At 37.0% G+C, this 22,735-nt stretch overlaps 1 protein-coding gene across 5 annotated transcripts in view; it reads right to left on the bottom strand.

The window, feature by feature from the left end:
• Nucleotides 1–22,735, bottom strand: part of LOC128238563 (probable C-mannosyltransferase DPY19L3) — an 87,827-nt gene that overhangs the window by 38,371 nt on the left and 26,721 nt on the right. For 4 of the 5 annotated variants that reach the window (XM_052954608.1, XM_052954609.1, XM_052954610.1 and 1 more), the window contains exons 3-4: nucleotides 11,152–11,242; nucleotides 4,602–4,723 (exon numbers count right to left, since the gene is read on the bottom strand). In XM_052954608.1, the coding sequence (XP_052810568.1) occupies nucleotides 4,602–4,723; nucleotides 11,152–11,242 (213 nt within the window). Of the gene's footprint in view, nucleotides 1–4,601; nucleotides 4,726–7,774; nucleotides 7,782–11,151; nucleotides 11,243–22,735 lie in introns of those variants that run through there. The other variant, XM_052954612.1, reaches the window with a different exon arrangement.

Below are 22,735 nucleotides of genomic sequence, written 5' to 3'. Positions count from 1 at the left end.
GGCATATCTACCAACTGACTGTCTGTTCATGAAAGTGCAAAACCTCTTTAATTGGGCGCAAATGTTTTCAATCAGTTTTTAACAAATGGGAGTATTCTGTGTGGTTGATAGAAGTCCTAAAATAGAAGTTCTGTATTGATTTTGTCAGCTGTGGAAAGACATTCCTTTAGGAGGTATAAATCATGGTAATCCTTGGAAGAATTTTACACTTCCAAGAAAATTGACAAGAAAAAAAGATTTCCACTCTGCATCGGTATTGGACAATGTGGGTTTGTTTGAAATGATGAAAGGGCATTAGTTTGAATGTCATTCATTCAATAGAACACTGACAAAAATATTAATCTCCGAACAGTTTGAAAATTAAAATCATCATTAGACAATAATAATGACATGACATAGCCAGGCCTAAAAAATGGTTTGGTTAGGGTTACATCCTTTTCAAAATTAGGTAGGGTGGGTAGGCTGTTTTTTTTTTGGTTTTAAATAACAGACAAAAAAAAACAATAGGGTCAGCGCCTTTTTCATAGGTGGTTCATGTCAGGTTTATTTTAAGCCCCATGTTCTGGAATGTTGTTGGGCTCATTTTTCAGCTCTCATAGACAAGGGCAGCATATTGAAAATGATTTTTAGGATGGCATATACAGTTGAACACCGTTGGCTTGAACTCCCAGGGACCGGTAAAAATACCTCCAGCCTCAGAAAAATTGAGCCAAGCGGGAATGCTTACCTCCAGTATAAAGAAATAAGTCCTTTATATCCAGTTCAAGCAAATGAGGAATTCTAGCCAAGCCAGTTTCGACTGCAAGTGTGCCGCAGGGGCCTGTTTGTATAAAGGTCTTAGTGCAAAAGTGAAATTATTTTATTGCCATATCTGCATGACTTTGCTGTATATTCATTTGTAGAACGTCTTGTGGAAACACTTGATTTTATTGTATTAATGTCCCAAAATGAAACTGAACCCTAACAATGAATGTAATACCTTAAACTGAAACATATCCATTATAACCTATTACAGAATGAATGGTGTCCAAGATGAGCAGACTCATTTACTTCCTTGTTAATATACATGTTATCAGCAACATTGATGGTGGGTGGTATACCTTAACTGAAGATATCCGAACAGACAATGGAAACCCTAACTTGAACATATCTGTACCTTTACAGAAAGTTACTCTTAAAAGATGGAAAGAATGACTTCCTGGTAAATCTCCATCCCAGGGCTTCTAAACATTTGGAACTTCAATCGGTCTGGACCCAGCAACAACAACCCCCCCCCCCCCCCCCCCCGCCCAATAAAAAAGAAAGACCTGTTCAAAAGTCTGATTATATAGAAATGTCACACATTTTCGCGACGTCTTTTCTGTCAATATTTTTTCGCGATGTGGCAATTCGTAACAGCTTAGTCGATTCAGATAGTCACTGATACCAGCTTAATTCAAATGAGATTCTCATTGAGTTCTGCGGCGTTTCTAACAAGAACGACTGCGATCGTAATTAACTGTGGCCATCCGGAAGCGGTCAGACGACAAAAAGTGAAACAGTATTATGATTTATTTGCTTAATGCTTCTACAGTGGGTCAACATTCAACTGATAACCTTGATTAATAAAATATATCTAGATTTATAATCGGGGCTTCAAGCTATAAGTGTGATATCGACAAGTTTTTTTTATTACTGCGAATTAAAATGATGTAAGGTGCACACTCAGCTTTCAGACTATGTAGTTAAGCAAGCATGTCGCTGTTGATATCCTATATTTGTAAGGTTAATTAATTCGAATTTTTAATGCTTTCACCGATTAACAATGACAAATGCATTTATCTTTAAAACCGTTTTTAACCAGCAATGATTCTTTATTACAATTAAAATTTCACAGTTTGGTAATCAACAAACGGATATATCATGTATTGATCGACGACGACATATAGCATATTGCCATGTGAAAATATGGACCGATTTTAACACTTAATCAGGATAGCTGCAAGCACATACTCAACAAATAGTTTGTTTAATCGTGTCTTCTGCGACCTTCCAATACACGTGATTGGACCGATTGCAAGCGTCTGCTAATTAACAGATAGGCTATAGAGTGATCAGCGTAGCGGAAAAAGCAGCTGGTCGCATTGGTCTCATGGTAACTAAGACACTTTTATGACCTTTTGGGGGTAGTTTTGAATGTGTGAATGACCCATGAATGTTTGTGAATTAAAATTTCTACAACTTTTACTGAATTAGTCGTTTTGGAATAAAATTATAAAAAACAAGAGGCACATCAGTGCCTGTGCTCCACTGGCCAAAAGGTTCAAGCAAAGACCACCTAACGAACATTTTCGTCAAGTTTCATAGAAATACAATCATCAATTTTTGAGGAGAAGTTATTTAAAAAATTTTTTTACTTTAATAGCTCTGGCTGCCATGTTGTGCAGTGGACCGAAATGATTTGGGCAATTTGAGTAAAGGAGCACCAAACAAACATTTCTGTCAAGTTTTATCGAAAAAAGGTCATCGGTTTCGACGACAAGTCGTATAAAGTTTTTTTTATTTTTTAGCTCTGGCAGCCATGGTGTGCAGTGGACTGGAACCATTTAACAAATTTTGGTTAATGACCACCCAAGGAACATTTCTGTCAAGTTTCATCAAAATCTGATCATCGGTTTCTGAGAAGATGTTCTTTAAAGGTTTTTCTATTTTTTGCCCTGGCAGCCATGTTGTGCAGCGGACCGGAACCATTTGAGCAATTTTGGTTAAGGACCACCCAAGGAACAATTCTGTCAAGTTTCATCAAAATCTGCCTATCCGTTTCAGAGGAGATGTCGTTTAAAGATTTTGCTATTTTTAGCTGTGGCGGCCATATTGTGCAATGAACCAGAACCATTTGAGCAATTTTAATAAAGGACCACCCAAGGAACATTACTGTCAAGTTTCATTGCAATACGATCATCGGTTTCTGAGGAGAAGTCGTTTAAAGGTTTTTCTATTTTTACCTCTGGGGGCCATCTTGTGCAGTGGACCGAAACCATTGAAGCAAATTTGATAAAGGACCATCCAAGGAACATTTCTTTTAAGTTTCATCAAAATCTGATCATCGGTTTCTGAGAAGATGTTCTTTAAAGGTTTTTCTATTTTTTTGCCCTGGCAGCCATGTTGTGCAGCGGACCGGAACCATTTGAGCAATTTTGGTTAAGGACCACCCAAGGAACAATTCTGTCAAGTTTCATCAAAATCTGCCTATCCGTTTCAGAGGAGATGTCGTTTAAAGATTTTGCTATTTTTAGCTGTGGCGGCCATATTGTGCAATGGACCAGAACCATTTGAGCAATTTTAATAAAGGACCACCCAAGGAACATTACTGTCAAGTTTCATCAAAATCTGCCGAACCGTTTCAGAGGAGATGTCGTTTAAAGATTTTGCTATTTTTAGCTCTGGCGGCCATATTGTGCAATGGACCGGAACCATTTCAGCAATTTTGGTAAAGGACCACCAAAGGAACATTCCTGTGAAGTTTTGTCAAAATCCGCTTATCAGTTTCAGAGGAGATGTCGTTTAAAGTAAAAGTTTACGCACGCACGCACGCACGCACGCACGCACTCACGACGGACAATCTGTGACGACATAAGCTCCATGGCCTTCGGCCTGTGGAGCTAAAAATGAGAAAATTTTGAACTGATTTTTTTTTACACTTTTTGAAAATGAAATCGGTCTGGCTTGATCAAAATCGGTCCAGACCTGCTAATTGCCGGTTTTTAGAAGCCCTGCTCCATCCTCTCAAGCATTTTGATAATGGACAAAAGTGCTATCTTAAAGTGAACAAATCCCTACAATACAATGGATGGGATACCATAAAATAACATATGGAGAATTACTTCCTTGTAAAAAATCATTCTTTCTCCAACATTTATAATGGGTAGAGTACTTTAAACAGACAGCTAACATCCAAGATGATGCATATAATGCAAGTCACAAAATCAATCAAGATGTGTTTTTTTTTAACAATTCTTTACATTTTATTTTTATTTGAACTTTATTTGTTTGTTAATTAATGTTTATTTTACAAGAAACTTCTGTTTTTGAATGAATCAAAATGAGTTTTTTTTAACAATTCTTTACATTTTATTTTTATATGAACTTTATTTGTCTGTTAATTAATGTTTATTTTACAAGAAACTATTGTTTTTATTTCTTAATCTCTGATAAGGTGATTATTATTCAAATATAGAGAAAATATTTACTTGTCGCTCTTTGTAGCCCCTGAAGTTGGAAATTACACAGAAACTTCTTAAATTCAAGATAAACAAAAACTTTGAATAGATGTCACATAGTGTATACCATGATTAAATTAACTATGTTGATTGTTTAAGCTTTTGTGAGTGTGTATTACATGGCAGCTGGTCGAGTAAGTCTGAGGGTTATCTTGTCACTTTAACAGGGGTATTTGGGAGATGTGTGAATGACAAACTAGGTTTGTGTATTAATTACAATTTTACATGTTTCACTGACTCGGTGTTAAAATTATAGAGAAATGAACAAATTTCCAGACCAGCAAATTGTTGGTTTTTAAAAGCCCTCTTACATGGCTAGTACCTTAAACTGAAGTTATCTACCTTCACAGGAAGTATCCTGTACAAGATGGAGAGAATCACTTCCTGGTAGATATTCATCCTCTCTAGAACGTTGATGGTAGCAGGGTGCTCCGTCATGTTGTCATGGGTCAACGCATACAGGCCTGGAAATAAACAGATTTTTTTGTATCACCTAATATGTGAGAAATTATCCTTCATGATATCTTCTGCCCATACAATAATGGTAGATGTGTGCTCCTTTTTAAAAAATACTGTTTGATTGGTATGTTAAGTCAAAGTTTAAAGGGGCTGTACTCCGTATGATGAAATAGCGAAAAAAGAAAGAAAATTGTAGAAAACTGACATAAACTTGGTATCGATGTGTACAATGCATTGAAACTTACTAACTGAAGTATCACATAGTTTACAATTAATTTATTTTTCGCAGTTTTTTGGTATTTTTCCAATAAAAAAGATTACTAGGTATGTCTACTTAGTAGAATTCATTCCTTATGCGTGATTGGCTAGTCGATGTTATTACGTGATGTTACCAAGTTAGGTACATGTATATAGCTGAAATATTCCATCCAGTCATAGCACAGTGGATACAACATTGGCCTGCAATTTTGGCGACCCCGGTCTCTGATTCGATTTTTTTTTTTAAATTACGATATCAAACAGTAAAACATTTTATTAAATAATTGTCGTGAGATTCGTTACAGAAAGAAACTTTTATTGGTGCCAATCTGGTGTACATTCCCTTTAATTGATTTCAGACAGAAAACTGATGTGTGATGTTGACTAAATTAGTTAAGTTCTTGACCTTATGATATTTTGTCATGTGCTTGTTAAAAGGAGGGCTCTAATATATTTTGGGCAACTTTAGGACAAACAGACACTCTGCTGGGTGTCTTAAATATCTTCATATTCCTACAGAAACTTTGACCTTTTAATAGTGAATATGGACAATATAACACCAGTCAATTCCCAGCTTAATCATGCCTAAATTGCTTCTCCCAATATAAAATAAGCCTTCTATTTTAATGTTTTCCATTACATGTTTGGATTGATACACACACACGCTCATTATAAGAATGGCTAGGGTCTGATAAAAATTAAATTGGACATTAAAATATGTATCAAGTACCGAAATAAAAACCATATATTCGTGTGTAACAAAAACTCAGTTTTGCCTATAAGATGACTTTTAGGCAAAACTCCTGTAAATGTGACACAATTGATGAACAGTCGATTGCATTTCTTTAAATTATGTTTTCCTCTTACAAAAAGCATCTTATTTCTTTTTCTTTAAAATAGATCACGTTTTGTAAGCCATTGATGGTATCATTTGAAAATTTCTGGCATTTTACAGATTAAAGACACTTACAGCCTCGATGAGTGCAAAACCAAAGGTTTAATTACTCCTTCTTTTTTGAACAGAGTATACATTTAATATAATACAATGTAATGCACCAGTCAATTGTAACCACGGCCCCCAGGTCCAGGAAAAAGCGTGGTTACAATTGACTGGTGCATAGCACTAAAGGCTCAGAAAGACCATGTAAAATATACTTTCAAATATACAGAGCTGAAATATGAGCAGTTTCATATACTTTAAAATATGTCATTAATTCTAAAACTTTTATGTACTGTTGTTTTTTTCATAGAATCGTGTCATAATGTCAATAATTTGTGTTTTAAATTGTATTTTAAATATTTTATACTGTGTACAACACATGCTTGAATGTGATTTTGTATTAAAACAGGTGTTAAATTAAATAAAACAGTTTCAGATTCTATTGGCTTGAAATGTACAATATATCTTAATGCATGTAGGCCAGGAGGACAATGATGAAGAGCATTAGCTTATATCATATTATACTGAACACTCGGTATCTTTTATGTTAAGTCATACAAAATAAACAATTAAATGTTTGCAAAGAAACAACTGTTTTCATTTCTTAATTATTCACCACAATTATCAAGTTAACATCTGTTTCTTGATCTGTCAACAATTTGCATCTTAGCAGTCTTGCTAGAGATATACTGCTATGTTTTGAAACAGAATCTTTATATATAAATCAACTTTTGATTATTAAGACATAGTTACGCAGTTACTGTGAAATCATTAATGTTCGTGGGGCATTAATGTTCGTGGTTTTCGTGGGTTGGGTGATCCACGAATTCAAGATCCCACGAAATATAAACCCTTTATTCACTTTTTCAATTGCCTTGTTACGTACATACTCTAGTATATTTTTTACAGAGGTCGCAGTATACAGTGTTAAAACCTGTCTCACTGTATAACTTACGATCATTATTCTGTTAATATATTATAACTGCCTTTAATAAATAATGAACCAAATCAATTAAATGTGTTTTATGCAGCAAATGACAGTTATAAGCACGTGTTTAAACGTGTGCTGTTAATGAAAATCTCCAAGTTTACAAGATGTGCGTGATGAGTGTCCATACTCAATTTTTTTATTTAATAAAATAATTAATCGATTACTAGTATATTGAAGGTTACTAAGCATCGAACGTGACAATATACGCACCCTTTCGGTGTTTTCACAGTTTGCAAAATTCTTAATTGGCATTCAATGGCTTCCCCTATCTGTATTTATGATCAGGGTACATCTTCTTTTATTACCTTTATTCCCAATTAAATCGACAAGTGACATGGGTATATGCACTAATTGGCATGTCGTACCACATTAGCGAGTGTCATAAACCGAGTGACGTAGAAGACGGAAATCACGGGCCAGCGCGTGGATATTATGCAGACGATCTAGGACGATCGCATCTTCGATTTTTTTTTTTTCAAAAATGAAAATCCACGAATTCAAGTACCCACGAAATTGTTTTTTTTCGGCAAACCACGAAATTTCATGCCCACGAACATTAATGATTTCACAGTAATTGTTTTCAGTCTGTCTAATCATTGAGCATATCATACAATCAACTTTTGAAATTTACTATAATTGTACAAAGTAATGATTTTCATCCTCTTGTGTTACGTTTAAATTAAAAAGGGGTTAATTGCAATACTGCCAGTCATTTAATGCCCGATTACACTTGCCCATTTCACTTTGTGAAGGAAGGGTATAATTATTGGTTATTAACAATGTTAACTTGTGTGGTTGAGGGGACGTGTCATCTTGTGTGGTTGAGGGGGGCAAGTTATCTTGTGTGACTGAGGGAGCAACTTATCTTGTGTAATTGAGGGGACATCTTATCTTGTGTGATTGAGGGGACGTCTTATCTTGTGTGACTGAGGTGGCATGTTTTCTTGTGTGATTAAGGGGAAGTCTTTTCTTGTGTGATTGAGGTGGCGTCTTATCTTGTGTGGTTGAGTTGGCATGTTATCTTGTGTGATTGAGGGGACGTCTTATTTTTTGCAATTCAGTTGGCATGTTATCTTGTGTGATTGAGGTGGCCTCTGATCTTTTGTGGTTTTGGGGGCTTCATATCTTGTTTGATTGAGGGGACGTCTTATCTTGTGTGATAAAGTGGGCGTCTTATCATGTTTGATTGATGGGCACATCAGCTTGTGTGAATGTGGAAACGTCTTATTGTATGTGATTCAGGGGACATCTTATCATTTGTGAATGAGGGGGGCGTTACCTTTTGTGAGTGAGGGGGCGTCTTAATTTGAGTGATGTGTTGGTCATCTGAACAGTTATTAACAATGTTACCTTTTGTGAGTGAGGGGCATGTTACCTTGTGTGAGTGAGGGGCATATTACCTTGTGTGAGTGAGGGGGATGTTACCTTGTGTAAGTGAGGAGCATATTACCTTGTGTGAGTGAGGGGCATGTTACCGTGTGTGAGTGAGAGGCATGTTACCTTGTGTAAGTGAGGGGCATGTTACCTTGTGTGAGTGAGGGGCATATTACCTTGTGTGAGTGAGGGGCATATTACCTTGTGTGTGTGAGGGACATGTTACCTTGAGTGAGTGAGGGGCATTTTATCTTGCGTGAGTGAGGGGCATGTTACCATGTGTGAGTGAGGGGCATTTTACCTTGTGTGAGTGAGGGGCATGTTACCTTGTGTGAGTGAGAGGCATGTTACTTTGTGTGAGTGAGAGGCATTTTACTTTGTGTGAGTGAGGGGCATTTTACCTTGTGTGAGTGAGGGGCATATAACCTTGTGTGTGTGAGGGACATGTTACCTTGAGTGAGTGAGGGGCATTTTATCTTGCGTGAGTGAGGGGCATGTTACCATGTGTGAGTGAGGGGCATTTTACCTTGTGTGAGTGAGGGGCATGTTACCTTGTGTGAGTGAGAGGCATGTTACTTTGTGTGAGTGAGAGGCATTTTACTTTGTGTGAGTGAGGGGCATTTTACCTTGTGTGAGTGAGGGGCATATTACCTTGTGTGAGTGAGGGGCATATTACCATGTGTGAGTGAGGGGCATTTTACCTTGTGTGATTGAGGGGCATGTTACCTTGTGTGAGTGAGAGGCATGTTACCTTGTGTGAGTGAGGGGCATGTTACCATGTGTGAGTGAGGGGCATTTTACCTTGTGTGAGTAAAGGGCATGTTACCTTGTGTGAGTGAGGGGCATGTTACCATGTGTGAGTGAGGGGCATTTTACCTTGTGTGAGTGAGGGGCATGTTACCTTGTGTTAGTGAGAGGCATGTTACTTTGTGTGAGTGAGGGGCATATTACCTTGTGTGAGTTAGGGGCATGTTACCTTGTGTGAGTGAGAGGAATGTTACCTTGTGTGAGTGAGGGGCATGTTACTTTGTGTGAGTGAGGGGCATATTACCTTGTGTGAGTTAGGGGCATATTACCTTGTGTGAGTGAGGGGCATATTACCATGTGTGAGTGAGGGGCATATTACCATGTGTGAGTGAGGGGCATTTTACCTTGTGTGAGTGAGGGGCATGTTACCTTGTGTGAGTGAGAGGCATGTTACCTTGTGTGAGTGAGGGGCATGTTACCATGTGTGAGTGAGGGGCATTTTACCTTGTGTGAGTGAGGAGCATGCTACCTTGTGTAAGTGAGGGGCATGTTACCATGTGTGAGTGAGGGGCATTTTACCTTGTGTGAGTGAGGGGCATGTTACCTTGTGTGAGTGAGAGGCATGTTACCTTGTGTGAGTGAGGGGCATATTACCTTGTGTGAGTGAGGGGCATTTTACCTTGTGTGAGTGAAGGGCATATTACCTTGTGTGTATGAGGGGCATATTACCTTGTGTGAGTGAGGGGCATATTACCTTGTGTAAGTGAGGCATATTACCTTGTGTGAGTAAGGGGCATGTTACCATGTGTGAGTAAGGGACATGTTACCTTGTGTGAGTGAGAGGCATATTACCTTGTGTGAGTAAGGGGCATGTTACCTTGTGTGTGCGAGGCATATTACCTTGTGTGAGTGAGGGGCATGTTACCTTGTGTGAGTGAGGAGCATATTACCTTGTGTGAGTAAGGGGCATGTTACATTGTGAGTGCGAGGGGAGTGTTACCTTGTGTGAGTAAGGGGTATATTACCTTGTGTGAGTGAGGGGCATGTAACCTTGTGTGAGTAAGGGGCATGTTACCTTTTGTGTGCGAGGTGAGTGTTACCTTGTGTGAGTGAGGGGGATGTAACCTTGTGAGTGAGGGGCATGTTACATTGTGTGAGTGAGGGGCATGTTACCTTGTGTGAGTGAGGGGCATGTTACCTTGTGAGTGAGGGGCATGTTACCTTGTGTGAGTGAGAGGCATGTAACCTTGTGTGAGTAAGGGGCATGTTACCTTTTGTGTGCGAGGGGAGTGTTACCTTGTGTGAGTAAGGGGCGTGTTACGTTGTTCGAGTGAGAGGCATATTACCTTGTATGGGTGAGGGGCATATTACCTTGTGTGAGTGAGGGGCATGTTACCTTGTGTGAGTGAGGGGCATATCACCATGTGAGTGAGGCTCATATTACCTTGTGTGTGTGAGGGACATGTTACCTTATGTGAGCAAGGCATGTTACCTTGTGAGTGAGGGGCATGTTACCTTGTGTGAGTAAGGGACAAGTTATCTTGTGTGTGTGAGGGGCATGTAACCTTGTGAGTGAGGGGCATGTTACCTTGTGTGAGTGAGGGGCATATTACCTTGTGTGAGTGAGGGGCATATTACCATGTGTGAGTGAGGGGCATTTTACCTTGTGTGAGTGAGAGGCATATTACATTGTGTGAGTGAGAGGCATATTACCTTGTGTGAGTGAGGGGCATGTTACCTTGTGAAAGTGAGGGGGATGTTACCTTGTGTGAGTGAGGGGCATATTACCTTGTGTGAGTCTGGGGCATATTACCTTGTGTGAGTGAGGGGCATGTTACCTTGTGTGAGTGAGAGGCATATTACCTTGTGTGAGTGAGGGGCATGTTACCTTGTGTGAGTGAGGGGCATGTTACCTTGTGTGAGTGAGAGGCATGTTACCTTGTGTGAGTGAGGGGCATATTACCTTGTGTGAGTGAGGGGCATTTTACCTTGTGTGAGTGAGGGGCATATTACCTTGTGTGTATGAGGGGCATATTACCTTGTGTGAGTGAGGGGCATGTTACCTTGTTTGAGTGAGAGGCGTGTTACCTTATGTAAGAGGTGGCAGGGGGGCATCATGTTACCTTGTGTAATTGAGGGGGCATTGACCATCTGCTTGTAGTAGGAGTAGTAGAGGCCCGACTCGGTTCTGAATGATATTTCACGCTCTACTTCCTGAAATACAGAAATAGGAATCAATGCCAATGTACCATTATTTATTTAGCAGGTTTCCTTACTCCATTCTACATAAAGCTGCACTCTCATAGATAGTACATCGGTAGGACTACTGTTTTACTACTGTACCAATATGGTGCACATTGAGGCCATCTGACAGCCGCCGATCCATAAGGGGGGCCTACCGGTGCTCTATCCATATAAAGGACCCATACCAGAGTACTGCAGTAATAGTTTCATTGCTCACTCCGGCAGCACAACAACAGACAATTTTGTTAAAAAAATCAGTCCTCCCTTCTGTGGCTAATTAATTTGCCAATGTCCTGACGATAAACTACTGGTCCTAGTGATGTGATACCGTTGCACTGCGGTACTTGTACCGATCCCCAAAAATCCCCAAACTTGTGCTGGGGTAAAGCTTTGGCGAGCCAGGAGTGACAGGCCCATAATGTAAAAACAGGCATAATAATGATTCAAAATAATAATAATAATAATAATAATAATAATAATAATAATAATTTCATGATCACAATAAAATTGAATATTATAATTATATGACTAATGCATTACTAATAAGATGTAATTAATTCATTTCTGGGGATTTACCACAATAAAATGAATATAATAATTACAAATATGGCTATTAGGAAAACATTATTCTGTAATAGTTAGCTATCTAACTATATATATCACTACAAAAAAATCATTTAAAGATGGATAAGAAGCTTTATTTAACAAGGAAAATAACAAGAGCAATCACTTAGTTATTGAATGCAAACCTGTTTTTCTTCCCGGACAGTTATTGCCCAAGTGAAGCTGTTGCTTCGAATAATAACAGAGTGCTGCGAAATAAACAAGAGCTCATAGAGATGGCTCGTTCGACTTGACTACAGCTTTTAATTTTAATGATTGCAAGATTTGGTGAAACATTCAGTGATCATTGTAATTAGATTATATGCAAAACTGTTACCAGATTTTTTTAGTCAAATAATAAAGGGCCATAATTTGCATTACAGTAAAACTGCGATCGCTCAAGGATGCCAGAAACCGATCTAATTTTAACCTCAAATGATCCAATGATTCCAGCGACTCAAGTTTCCATTTTAGTCTGTTATGAAATGTCTTACAATGTTTTTTCAAAATTTGAAGTTGTTATTAAGTTTACTTCGGCACCGATTATGTATTGCGTTGTGAAAATGTTAAAGAAAAAGCAATAACTGTATAAAAAGTGAAATTTATTTTTACAAAAAACCCAACATGTTTTCTAAACAAACAACGTAAAATTAATGATTAAATTCTCGTCATTAACTTTTCACAATTATCATCTCAAATGCCCATATCAAGTATCAGCGATCAAGCGTAAACCGTGAAAATCGGTTTTTCCAACCTTTTAAATTTTTAACAACTTGCCAAAAAGTTAACACCTGCCAATTTTTTCTTTATTTGAAACATGCTTTTGGGAAAATGTGTAAAAATATGACCTCAAGGTAATCATAATGTTTTGCCCCTGATTTGTGGGCTTTTTTTTACTAGCAAGGGAGCTATATAGACTTCTCGACTTATTTAGGTTTCGATTCAGTCTTGTCAGTAAATCTTATATAAAAATAGAAGGTATAATGGTCAGGACTAAGCTTTGACCTCAACTGACCCTGCCAATTTTTGAATGACCGCCTGTTGAAATGACCACCGCTTTACTGCATATGCTAAAGAGAGTTATCTAACTTTGATATTCAAGTACCATAGGTTGTGTACTGTTTTATTAATAATCAATACAATACATTAAATTGTTGGTGAGATATTGGCTTATGTGTGCTTATATGCAAAAGAAAAATAACCAGAATTTCTAAGCATTTTATTCAAATTACTGCAAACTTCATGAATGAAGTAGGTAGGATAGTTGAGGAACACATAATGTATCTAAAGTTTCAAAGCAATACTCAAAAGTTCTACGTTTAATTTTCATATTGATCAACATTTTATTTGAGGTATCTATTCAGGTTGAAACATCAACATATTGGTCGTTCAAATTAATTAAAGTTGTAACATGATATAGTTCTTCTTCTTATTTTTCGTGAGTATCATACAACCAGATGATGTCACTTAATTTGCACTGAAAATACAATGTATCAAAAGTACAGGAGTATAGTTTCATAAGACAATAATGATGTAAAAGAGCAGTCATGTGTAATTGACAAAATATTTCTACATTCATATTATTTCATTTACTGTTCCTGACGCATACACACGTTCGTGACAGAGGCGAGAGATAGAAATGAGAAAAGTCAATAACGGCCGGCATAATGTCAGTAACAAAAATCACACCAACCATTATATACGTAATCATTTATTTAGAGACCTATATGAAAACTCGAGATTCCTTTTTTGAAAAAGCGCTTGTCTCCCCCATTGTGTGGTCTTAGGTGAGAAATAATCAATGATGGACATGAAATTTGTACTTTTGGACTGGAGACGAACAAACATAGGGGTCAGCTACTAGTCATGACCAACCTGTATACAAAGTATAAAGTTCCTGGGTCCAAGCTTTCATTAGTTATTGAGCCGAACGAAGTGTGACGTACGGACTGGTGACCAACAAATTGTTTTTTACCTGAAAGTCACCTTGACCTTTGACCTTCTGATCCCAAAATCAATAGAGGCCATCAACTAGTCATGACTAACTGGCATACCAAGTATGAAGTTCCTCGGTGTAAGCGTTCCTTAGTTATTGAGCAGAAAACGTTTCTTCACCCCAAGGTCATGGTGACCTTGACCTTCTGATCTCAAAATCAATAAGGTCATCTACTAGTCATGACCAACTAGCATACCAAGTATGAAGTTCCTGGGTGCAAGCGTTATTTAGTAATTAAGCGGAAACCGTTTCTTCACCTCAAGGTCACTGTGACCTTGACCTTTGACCTACTGATCTCAAAATCAATAGGAGTCATTTACTAGTCATGACCAACTAGCATACCAAGTATGAAGTTCCTAGACCCAAAGGATCTTAGTTATTGAGCGGATATGGGGGAGACATAATTAGTTATTCGTCTGGCTGTGCCAAACTTGAACATTTCACACATGACCTCCAATTAGACAATACCTTTATTATATACACATAACTAGCTGAGCCATGTTTACTTTTGTGTCAACATAATCCCTTTTTTATAAGGAAAAGCAAAGAATCTTCTACAATTTTGTTCCGTTTTGTATAAATCTTTTCAGTCAAAAGCAAAGCTATAAATTAATCGTGAATGGCGTGTAAATAGCTCCGAAAAGGAACATTAACCTAATGCATTATGCATGTCTACCACAAATTTTTCTCCGTGATATTACTCTCATAAATGAAGGTGACGAGGCAATAATTGTTTTATATTACCACCCTTTTCAAGTTATTCTAAAAAAATCAAACTTGAAAATTTATTTCTGAAAATCAGTCTGATAATGATACTTTCATTTGAATGTCCGTACAGGAAAAGCAAATTTTAAAAGTGGGACAATATAGGTTGACGCAAACAGTTTAATTCATTTTTATTGCATTATTTACTCAAGTGAATTTAAAGATCAAAACAATCAAGAGGGCCAAATGGCCTTGAATCGCTCACCTGTCATATATTGCACATTGGTTTGATAAGAAATCTGGATGGTTCAAAGTAGTTAAGGTTTTTTAGAAGTCTGGAATAAGCTAGGACTTATGGAGTATATCAAGTAAGAGGATGATATCTTGAACAGTGATGATAACATGAGTCTGGTGAATGAACAACAAGAATTTAGTTTAATTGCTTTTATTAATGAACTCAGTATTATAACAAGTGTTGGCAGTAACATATCTTTTAAAAATGTAAACTATCAAAATGGGAGATGTAATAAACTGGGCTTGCTATTTTACTGCACACATCTTTCATGTCAGTAACACTCGAAAGAGGAGTTGACATTATACAGATATAGATAGATAATTCACTTCTCCCATAACTTTGATGCTAGCTTGATCCCTGTTTAGGAAGACAAATATTGAGATTTACTTTTAAATATTTATGGAAAAAGTTAGCTACCAAAGCAAGATTATCAGTGATTTTAAGACATTTACATCAGAGAAATATTAAGGCTAGTGGATTTTCATTGACCAGGGGTAGTGAAAATTTGTGATATACTAGCCCGACTTTCTTGTGTCTTCAGTTAAGATCATAATTTTGATGACGGCATGACGTTGTTTTTTTTCGTTAATCAATATAAAATATATCTAAAATATACAAAAAAAAGTATTGCTATATGGCCAAAAACATGCTGTTTGCATCTGGTCGGTAGAAGTATGTTCAAGTCAAGTCAAGTAATATTTATTTTATAAAGTCGGGTGTACAAACATGTATAATATAAGCTCTGAAGAGCTATTAAAGCGATTTTTTTCTTTGAAAAATATCACTACGTGATCATTCTCAGGAAACCGTTACCAAAACGCCTTGTCCAATTTCCTACAGAAATGAGGTTACAATACACCAATTTATATCTCTATATAATCTATAGTAAATACGGAAACTTCTAACCAAAAGTACTATGATTTCTAGGTCATCACAACCCCAAACACCATATATCAGAAGACTTTACTTATGTGTTGAAAGATTTAGTTCATGTACAGTAGAAGGCTATTTTGTGATCTGACCAATAAGTTTCACAACTTCCAACTATAAGCTTTGTGGTTTTGGAGAAAGTTTTTAAGGTTTTACTATATACATATAAGGAAAACCAATGACCCCCCGGGGCGGGGTCATTTTTTGCCAAAGTTTGGACAATAAAGGTAGAGGTCCACTTAATGATGTATTATGCCAAATAGCTCTAGTCCTTGTGAATTTGGAGAGAATTTTTTTTAATGCTTCCATTATATACAAATATTGAAAACCTAAGCCTATGAATACGGGGCGTGGCCAATTTTGACCCCAGGGCTAAAGTTTGAACAATCTTAATAGTGGTCCAATAAACGATGCTTCATATCAAATATCTAAGGCCTTCGCCTTTTGGTTTCGGAGAAGAAGATTTTTTAAGTTTTCATCATATACATATATATGAGGAAACCCATGACCGCCCGGGTGGGGCCATTTTTTGACCCCAGGGCCAAAGATTGAACAATATTGGTACAAGTCAACTAGATGATATATCATGCCAAATATCTAAGCTCTTGTTACTACTTGATTTTATGTGTGTATCTATATATGTATATTTGTTATTAATTGTTGTATGTGGCCCATATTGAAAATTGGTATGTGTACTAAATATGTTATCCAGTTTAAATTAAGAAGTTACTTGTCTTTGTGAGTTCGGAGAAGATTTTTGAAGTTTTCACTATAACACATATAGAGAAAACCCATCACCCCCGGGGTGTGGCCAATTTTGACCCCAGGGCCATAATTTGAACAAACTTTGTAGAGGTCCACTAGATGATGAATCATGCCAAATATCTAAGCTCTAAGCCACGTAAGTTCAGAGGAGATGATTTTTGAAGTTTTCACTATAAACATATAGAGAAAACCCATGACCCCCCAAGGAGGCGGGGCCAATTTTGACCCCAAGGCCATAATTTGAAAATCTTTGTAGAGGTCCACTAGACGATGAATCATGCCAAATATCAAAGCTCTAGTCCGAGTAAGTTCAGAGGAGAAGATTTTTGAAGTTTTAACTATAAACATATAGAGAATACCCTAACCCCCCGGGGCAGGGCCAATTTTGACCCCAAGGCCATAATTTGAACAATCTTTGTAGAGGCCCACTAGACGATGAATCATGCCAAATATCTAAGCTCTAAGCAACGTAAGTTCAGAGGAGATTTTTGATTTTTTTTTACTATAAACATATAGAGAAAACCCATGACCCCCCAGGGGCGGGGTCAATTTTGACCCCAGGGCCATAATTTGAACAATCTTTGTAGAGGTCCACTAGACGATGAATCATGCCAAATATCTAAGCTCTAGTCCAAGTAAGTTCAGAGGAGAAGATTTTTGAAGTTTTAACTATAAACATATAGAGAATACCCATGACCCCCCGGGGCGAGCCAATTTTGACCCCAGGGCCATAATTTGAACAAACTTTGTAGAGGTCCACTAGACAATGAATCATGCCAAATATCTAAGCTCTAGGCCAAGTAAGTTCAGAGGAGAAGATTTTTTAAGTTTTCACTATAAACATAAAGAGAAAACCCATGACCCCCCGGGGCGGGGCCAATTTTGACCCAAGGGCCATAATTTGAACAATCTTGGTAGAGGACCATTTGGTGATCCTACCTACCATATATCAACGGCCTAAGCCTTGTGGTTTGGGAGAAGAAGATTTTTAAAGTTTTTAATTTTGGTTGCCATGGCAACCAGAGTTCCGCATGGAATTGAATTTTTTGAACAACTTTGATAGAAGACCACCCAAGGAACATCCCTATGAAGTTTTATTAATATTGGCCCAGCGGTTAAGGAGGAGATGTCTTTTAAGTAAATTGTTGACGGACGATGCACGAAGCACGACGGACAAAAGGCGATCACAAAAGCTCACCTTGTCACAAAGTGACAGGTGAGCTAAAAATAGCATCTCAATTGTGTAATGATAAAAATATAAGCGACATTTTAACTGAGGAATTTGTGGTCTTATATAACATATATAAAGGATAATAATCTGTACACAAATCATCAAACATGCCATATTTCTGAGAGGCTTCCCAGGGGATTTTGGTCTGAAATCCAGGGGAATTTGATATTACACCAAGGGATTTTTACGCGACGAAAATTTGCGCAAATCTGCATTTATAATAAAAGAATAAATACAGAAATACACTCAAATTACAATAATTTTTGGACTTAGTCATCATGGTCCTTCATGGAATTTCACACTCATAATATTATTGATGCTTTCCACTGTCAACTTTAAGCAAGTTTTGAAAAAAAAATATATATATATATATTTCCAGGGGATATATCCGGATCCCCGGCGGGAGACCAGGGAATGGGTCGAAATTCCGGGGGATATGGCATGTATAAATCATATTCATTTAATTTTAGTGGTAATTTCCACTATAAGTGTACCACTGGAATTTCAGTGGTATTCCACTGGAGTTCCAACAGTAAACTTTTAGTGGAATACTACCAAAATTTACTACTTGTAAAGTTTTAGGTAAGTCCAATATCATTTTCACAGCTGTGAACGAGTCCAAATATATAACCATATTATACAAAACAATGTTCAATAACCTTTTTATTCTATACCGTAACTATTCCAAATATTTTAATTATGTTATATTTAATAAAGGCATTTATCAGATTTTTACAACATTTTAACGCTCTGTTTGCAAACTAACATGAATCAATCATGAATTGTTATAAAAGCTGATTTGTGTCAATCTAACTTTAGAGCGACTGTTGATCCCGATTTTCATACGGATACTCTTTAAGCATTTCGGTCTTTATCATATACGGTTTTATCATAGTCAATATTGGTGTTCTGTAGCTGTCTAGTAGTGGTACTTACATCAAAAATAACGAATTTGGTGATCAATACAACAAAAGATTATAACCCACATTTCCAGCCAACGGAATCACCATAACTCATTTGACTAAAATGAACAAGCAAAAAATGCATACGATTTAGGTACGGATAAAATAATAATAGCACTTTTTTAACTCAGAATTTGTGGCCTTAAGTTATTTTTAAGTCAGGAATAATTGGACAATTGAATGAAATATGCATGGACTGAAATGACAGCTGATTTGTCAATGACACTGGATGCCTTTAAGGCAGTTAATTTTAAGAGTATGATCATTCAAAGTGTGAGAATAGTAGGTACAGTTTTTAGTCATGTTCAGATGATGACTGATATTTGCTGATAAACAACTATCCTCTTAGCAGCAGGGAATAAGTATATATGAGGTTAATTTTAATGACTGATATCAGTTGTGCCTTGGATTACATGACCTCAAAAATCCATAGGGGTCATCTACTGGTCACTTTCAAATTAAATGTCAAGTTTGAGGACCATGGGTGCAAGCTTTTTGTGTTCAAGGTCACTGTGACCTTGACTTTTGACCCCTAAAATCAAAAGGGGTCATCTACTGGTAAGGCCTAATCTCGGAGTCAAGTTTGGTGGCCATGAGTGCAAGCAATGGTGAGTTATCACTAGGACAACCTTTACACATCCAAGGTCACTGTGACCTTTACCCAATGACCCCAAAATCAATAGGGGCATCTACTGGTCAGGCCCAACCTCCATGTAGTTTGATGACCACAGGTCTAGACATTATTGAGTTATAACTTGGAAAAGCTTTGTCAACCTTTTCACGTTCAAGTTCACTGTGACCTTGAACTTTGGCCCGATGACCCCTAAAATAAAATAAAAATCATCTACTGGTCAGGCACAACCTTCATGTCAAGTTTGATGACCATAGGTTCAGGAATTGTCTATTTTGCATTCAAGGTCACTGTTACCTTGACCTTTGACCTGATGACCCCTAAAATCAATAGGGGTCATCTACTGGTCAGGCCCAACCTTCAAGTAAAGTTTGGCATGAGTGCAAGTATTGTGGAGCTATCACTCTGACAAGCTTTTACAACCTTTTCCCGTTCAAGGTCACTATGACCTTGACCTGTGGCCCAATGACCCCTAAAAACAATAAGGGTCATCTACTGGTCACACCAAACCTTCATGTCAAGTTTGATGACCATAGGTCCAGGAATTGTCAAGTTATCATTGGAACAAGCTTTGGTCTACAGACCGACTGACCAACCGACCGACCGACATGTGAAATTTGGCATCAACCTATGCTGACAGTGCGCTTTTACAATTTTACACAATATGTTTGAACAATTACATTTACAGTGAAATTAAAGCTTCATTTTTGCATAAATGAATAGGCTTTACATTTGGATCCAAAATAATAGAATATCAACAGAAATGTCTCTTGTGTGCCTATTAGGGCATTAACACCTGTACATATAAACGCTTGGTAGTGAAATGCAAAAACATCCCATCTTGATCAAATATGGTTAATTTCATATTCTGTAAAATCAGTGAATATTTTTTAAAACTGACTATATCATGTTTACCACATATGTGGTATGATAAACTTCAATATTAAAATATTACGTATTCTTTAAAGATTATGCATTAACATTTTTAACAATAATTTAATCCATTACGTAAAACAATAAAATGTCACCTTAATGAAATTTCAATAACCAAAGGTTACAAAGAAATAAACAAGAGACAGGTTGACTTTCATATTAAATAGCAACACTCATTCGATGTACTTCGGTGAAAAAAGGGGAATAACTCAATCATTATTAAAGCTGAGTTATGGCCCTTGCTGTAAATGTTCATATTGTGTCTGGCTTTAGGAATATAGCCAATGTTAAAGTTTCTTCACAAAAATGAGGACACAAGTTGTTTTTACAGGTGTTATTAATTTTTCCAAAGAATGTATGCAACTTGTGTTCTTGTATGGTAAAACTTTTTTACAGTTTTACGTGCAGCTAATAAATGAAGCGATTAAATATTAAACACTAATTAATGCTAAACTCAATAATCATGCCCCATTAAATTAAAATAAACTATGATTATGAATGATTGGTTTGCGGTGTAAGACCAAAATTTATGCACAGAGAGAACACAGGTCGAGGCAATATTATTTCACAAGGAGCATTATCAAAAGTGAATATATAATTTTTTGTGAAATTGTTTTTTACTTAAATCAAAATTCAACTTACAATTGGGCCCAAATTTCTCGAAACTTTTCAAGGTTAACATGAGGGCTTAAGTAGCTTATTTCAATTGCCAAAATACAAACTTAAATTTGATCTTGATAAATAAAAAGTCTAAAACTTAAATAAGTTAATACGCATAATTATAGAAAAAAAATAATATTAAGCTTAAATGTTTTTTAAGAGACTAAAAAAATTCGAGAAATTGGGGCATGGGGATATTTTATGCTAAGGTTTAAGAGAAATGTTATATATAGTTACATTGATTGGGAAATATCCTGCAATAACAGTAAAATTGTGAATTCATTTTAGAGACAACATAATTTTATGATAAAAATACTGCTACCAAAATAACTTGAATTTCACTGGATAAAGCATATAAAAGAAGTCACAAATCCGCCAAGTTAAGTTTTTCTTCTTTCCTCTAGTTTTTTGTGTTCTGTTTGTTTTCGCCAATTTTTTTCTTTGAGCTAATTTATTAATTTGAAAGTGTTCATGCAGTTGCTATCATTAACAATATGCCTGAAAGCAACAACAACACTACATAACTTCAAAGATACACATAACATACATATAATTAATGATTTGGAACCTCAATCGGTCCGGACCCGGCAACAACCCCCCCCCCACCCCCAAAAAATTCACCCCCCCCCCTTCCAAAGAAAACAGACCTGTTCAAAAAAGTCTGATTATGTAGAAATGTCACACATTTTCGCGATGTACATTCTGTCAATATTTTTCCCGTTGTGACACTTCGTAAAATGTCTGTATACAAACTTAATTTCAAATGAGATTCTCATCAAGTTCTGCGGCGTTCTGCAAGAAACGCTGCAAACGTAATTAACTGCGGCCGGCAGGAAGCGGTCAGATGACAAGAAGTGAAACAGTATTATGATTTATTTGCTTAATGCAACTACAGTGGATCAACATTCAACTGATAATCTTGAATAGTCATTTACAACAAGGTTTAATATCTGGGCTTCTAGCTTTAAGTTTGATATCGCAGCAAATTTTTCATTACAGTGTATTAAAATGACGTAAGGGGCGCGCTGAGCTTTCAGACTCTGTATTTTATCGAGCGTGTCGCTGTTGATATCCTATAGAACTCGGTTAATTAATTTTAATGCTTTCTGGGATTAACAATTAACACCTAATCAAGATAGTTAAAAGCTCATAATTTGTTTGTGTCTTCTGCGACCGACCACTACACGTGATTGAACCAATTGCAAGCGTCTGCTAAATTAACAGATATCATGTTCAGCGTAGCGGAAAAAGCAGCTGGTCGCATTGGTCTGATGAACACTTTTATTGGGGGTAATTTTGAATGTGTAAATATATTAGTAGTTTATACTGCGGGTCCCGGCGTCAGTACATTGAAGGGTCCCAGAGTGACAGTTCAACCACCGCATACCTACCCTGGGCAGAACCAGTACTAGGTGCCTTCATCTCTGAAAGGAACTGACAACTTCTGTACATGCCAGGTGGTACAGTGTGAATGGTCGTAGAAAGGATTTCATAACCAATCACAACAGAAGTGACCTGGTCCGCCCGAGAATCGAACCCGGGTTGTCCGATTCGGAGTCCAACGCTCTACCGATTGAGCTAACCGGGCGGACTTGTCATTTATGATAGGGTGTCAAGATATTTATACACACAGGTGAGCCATATATAGGGCCATCTGATGATGGCCTTCTTGTTAAGTAAACTAATAACCTTCCATGAAAACTGATGCATCAATCAACATTTTATCAATAATGTTTGATCATTGCAACATCA

The sequence above is a fragment of the Mya arenaria genome, chromosome 6 (assembly GCF_026914265.1).
Source record: "Mya arenaria isolate MELC-2E11 chromosome 6, ASM2691426v1".
NCBI lineage: Eukaryota > Metazoa > Mollusca > Bivalvia > Myida > Myidae > Mya > Mya arenaria.
This window is presented reverse-complemented; position numbering and strand designations above follow the sequence as displayed.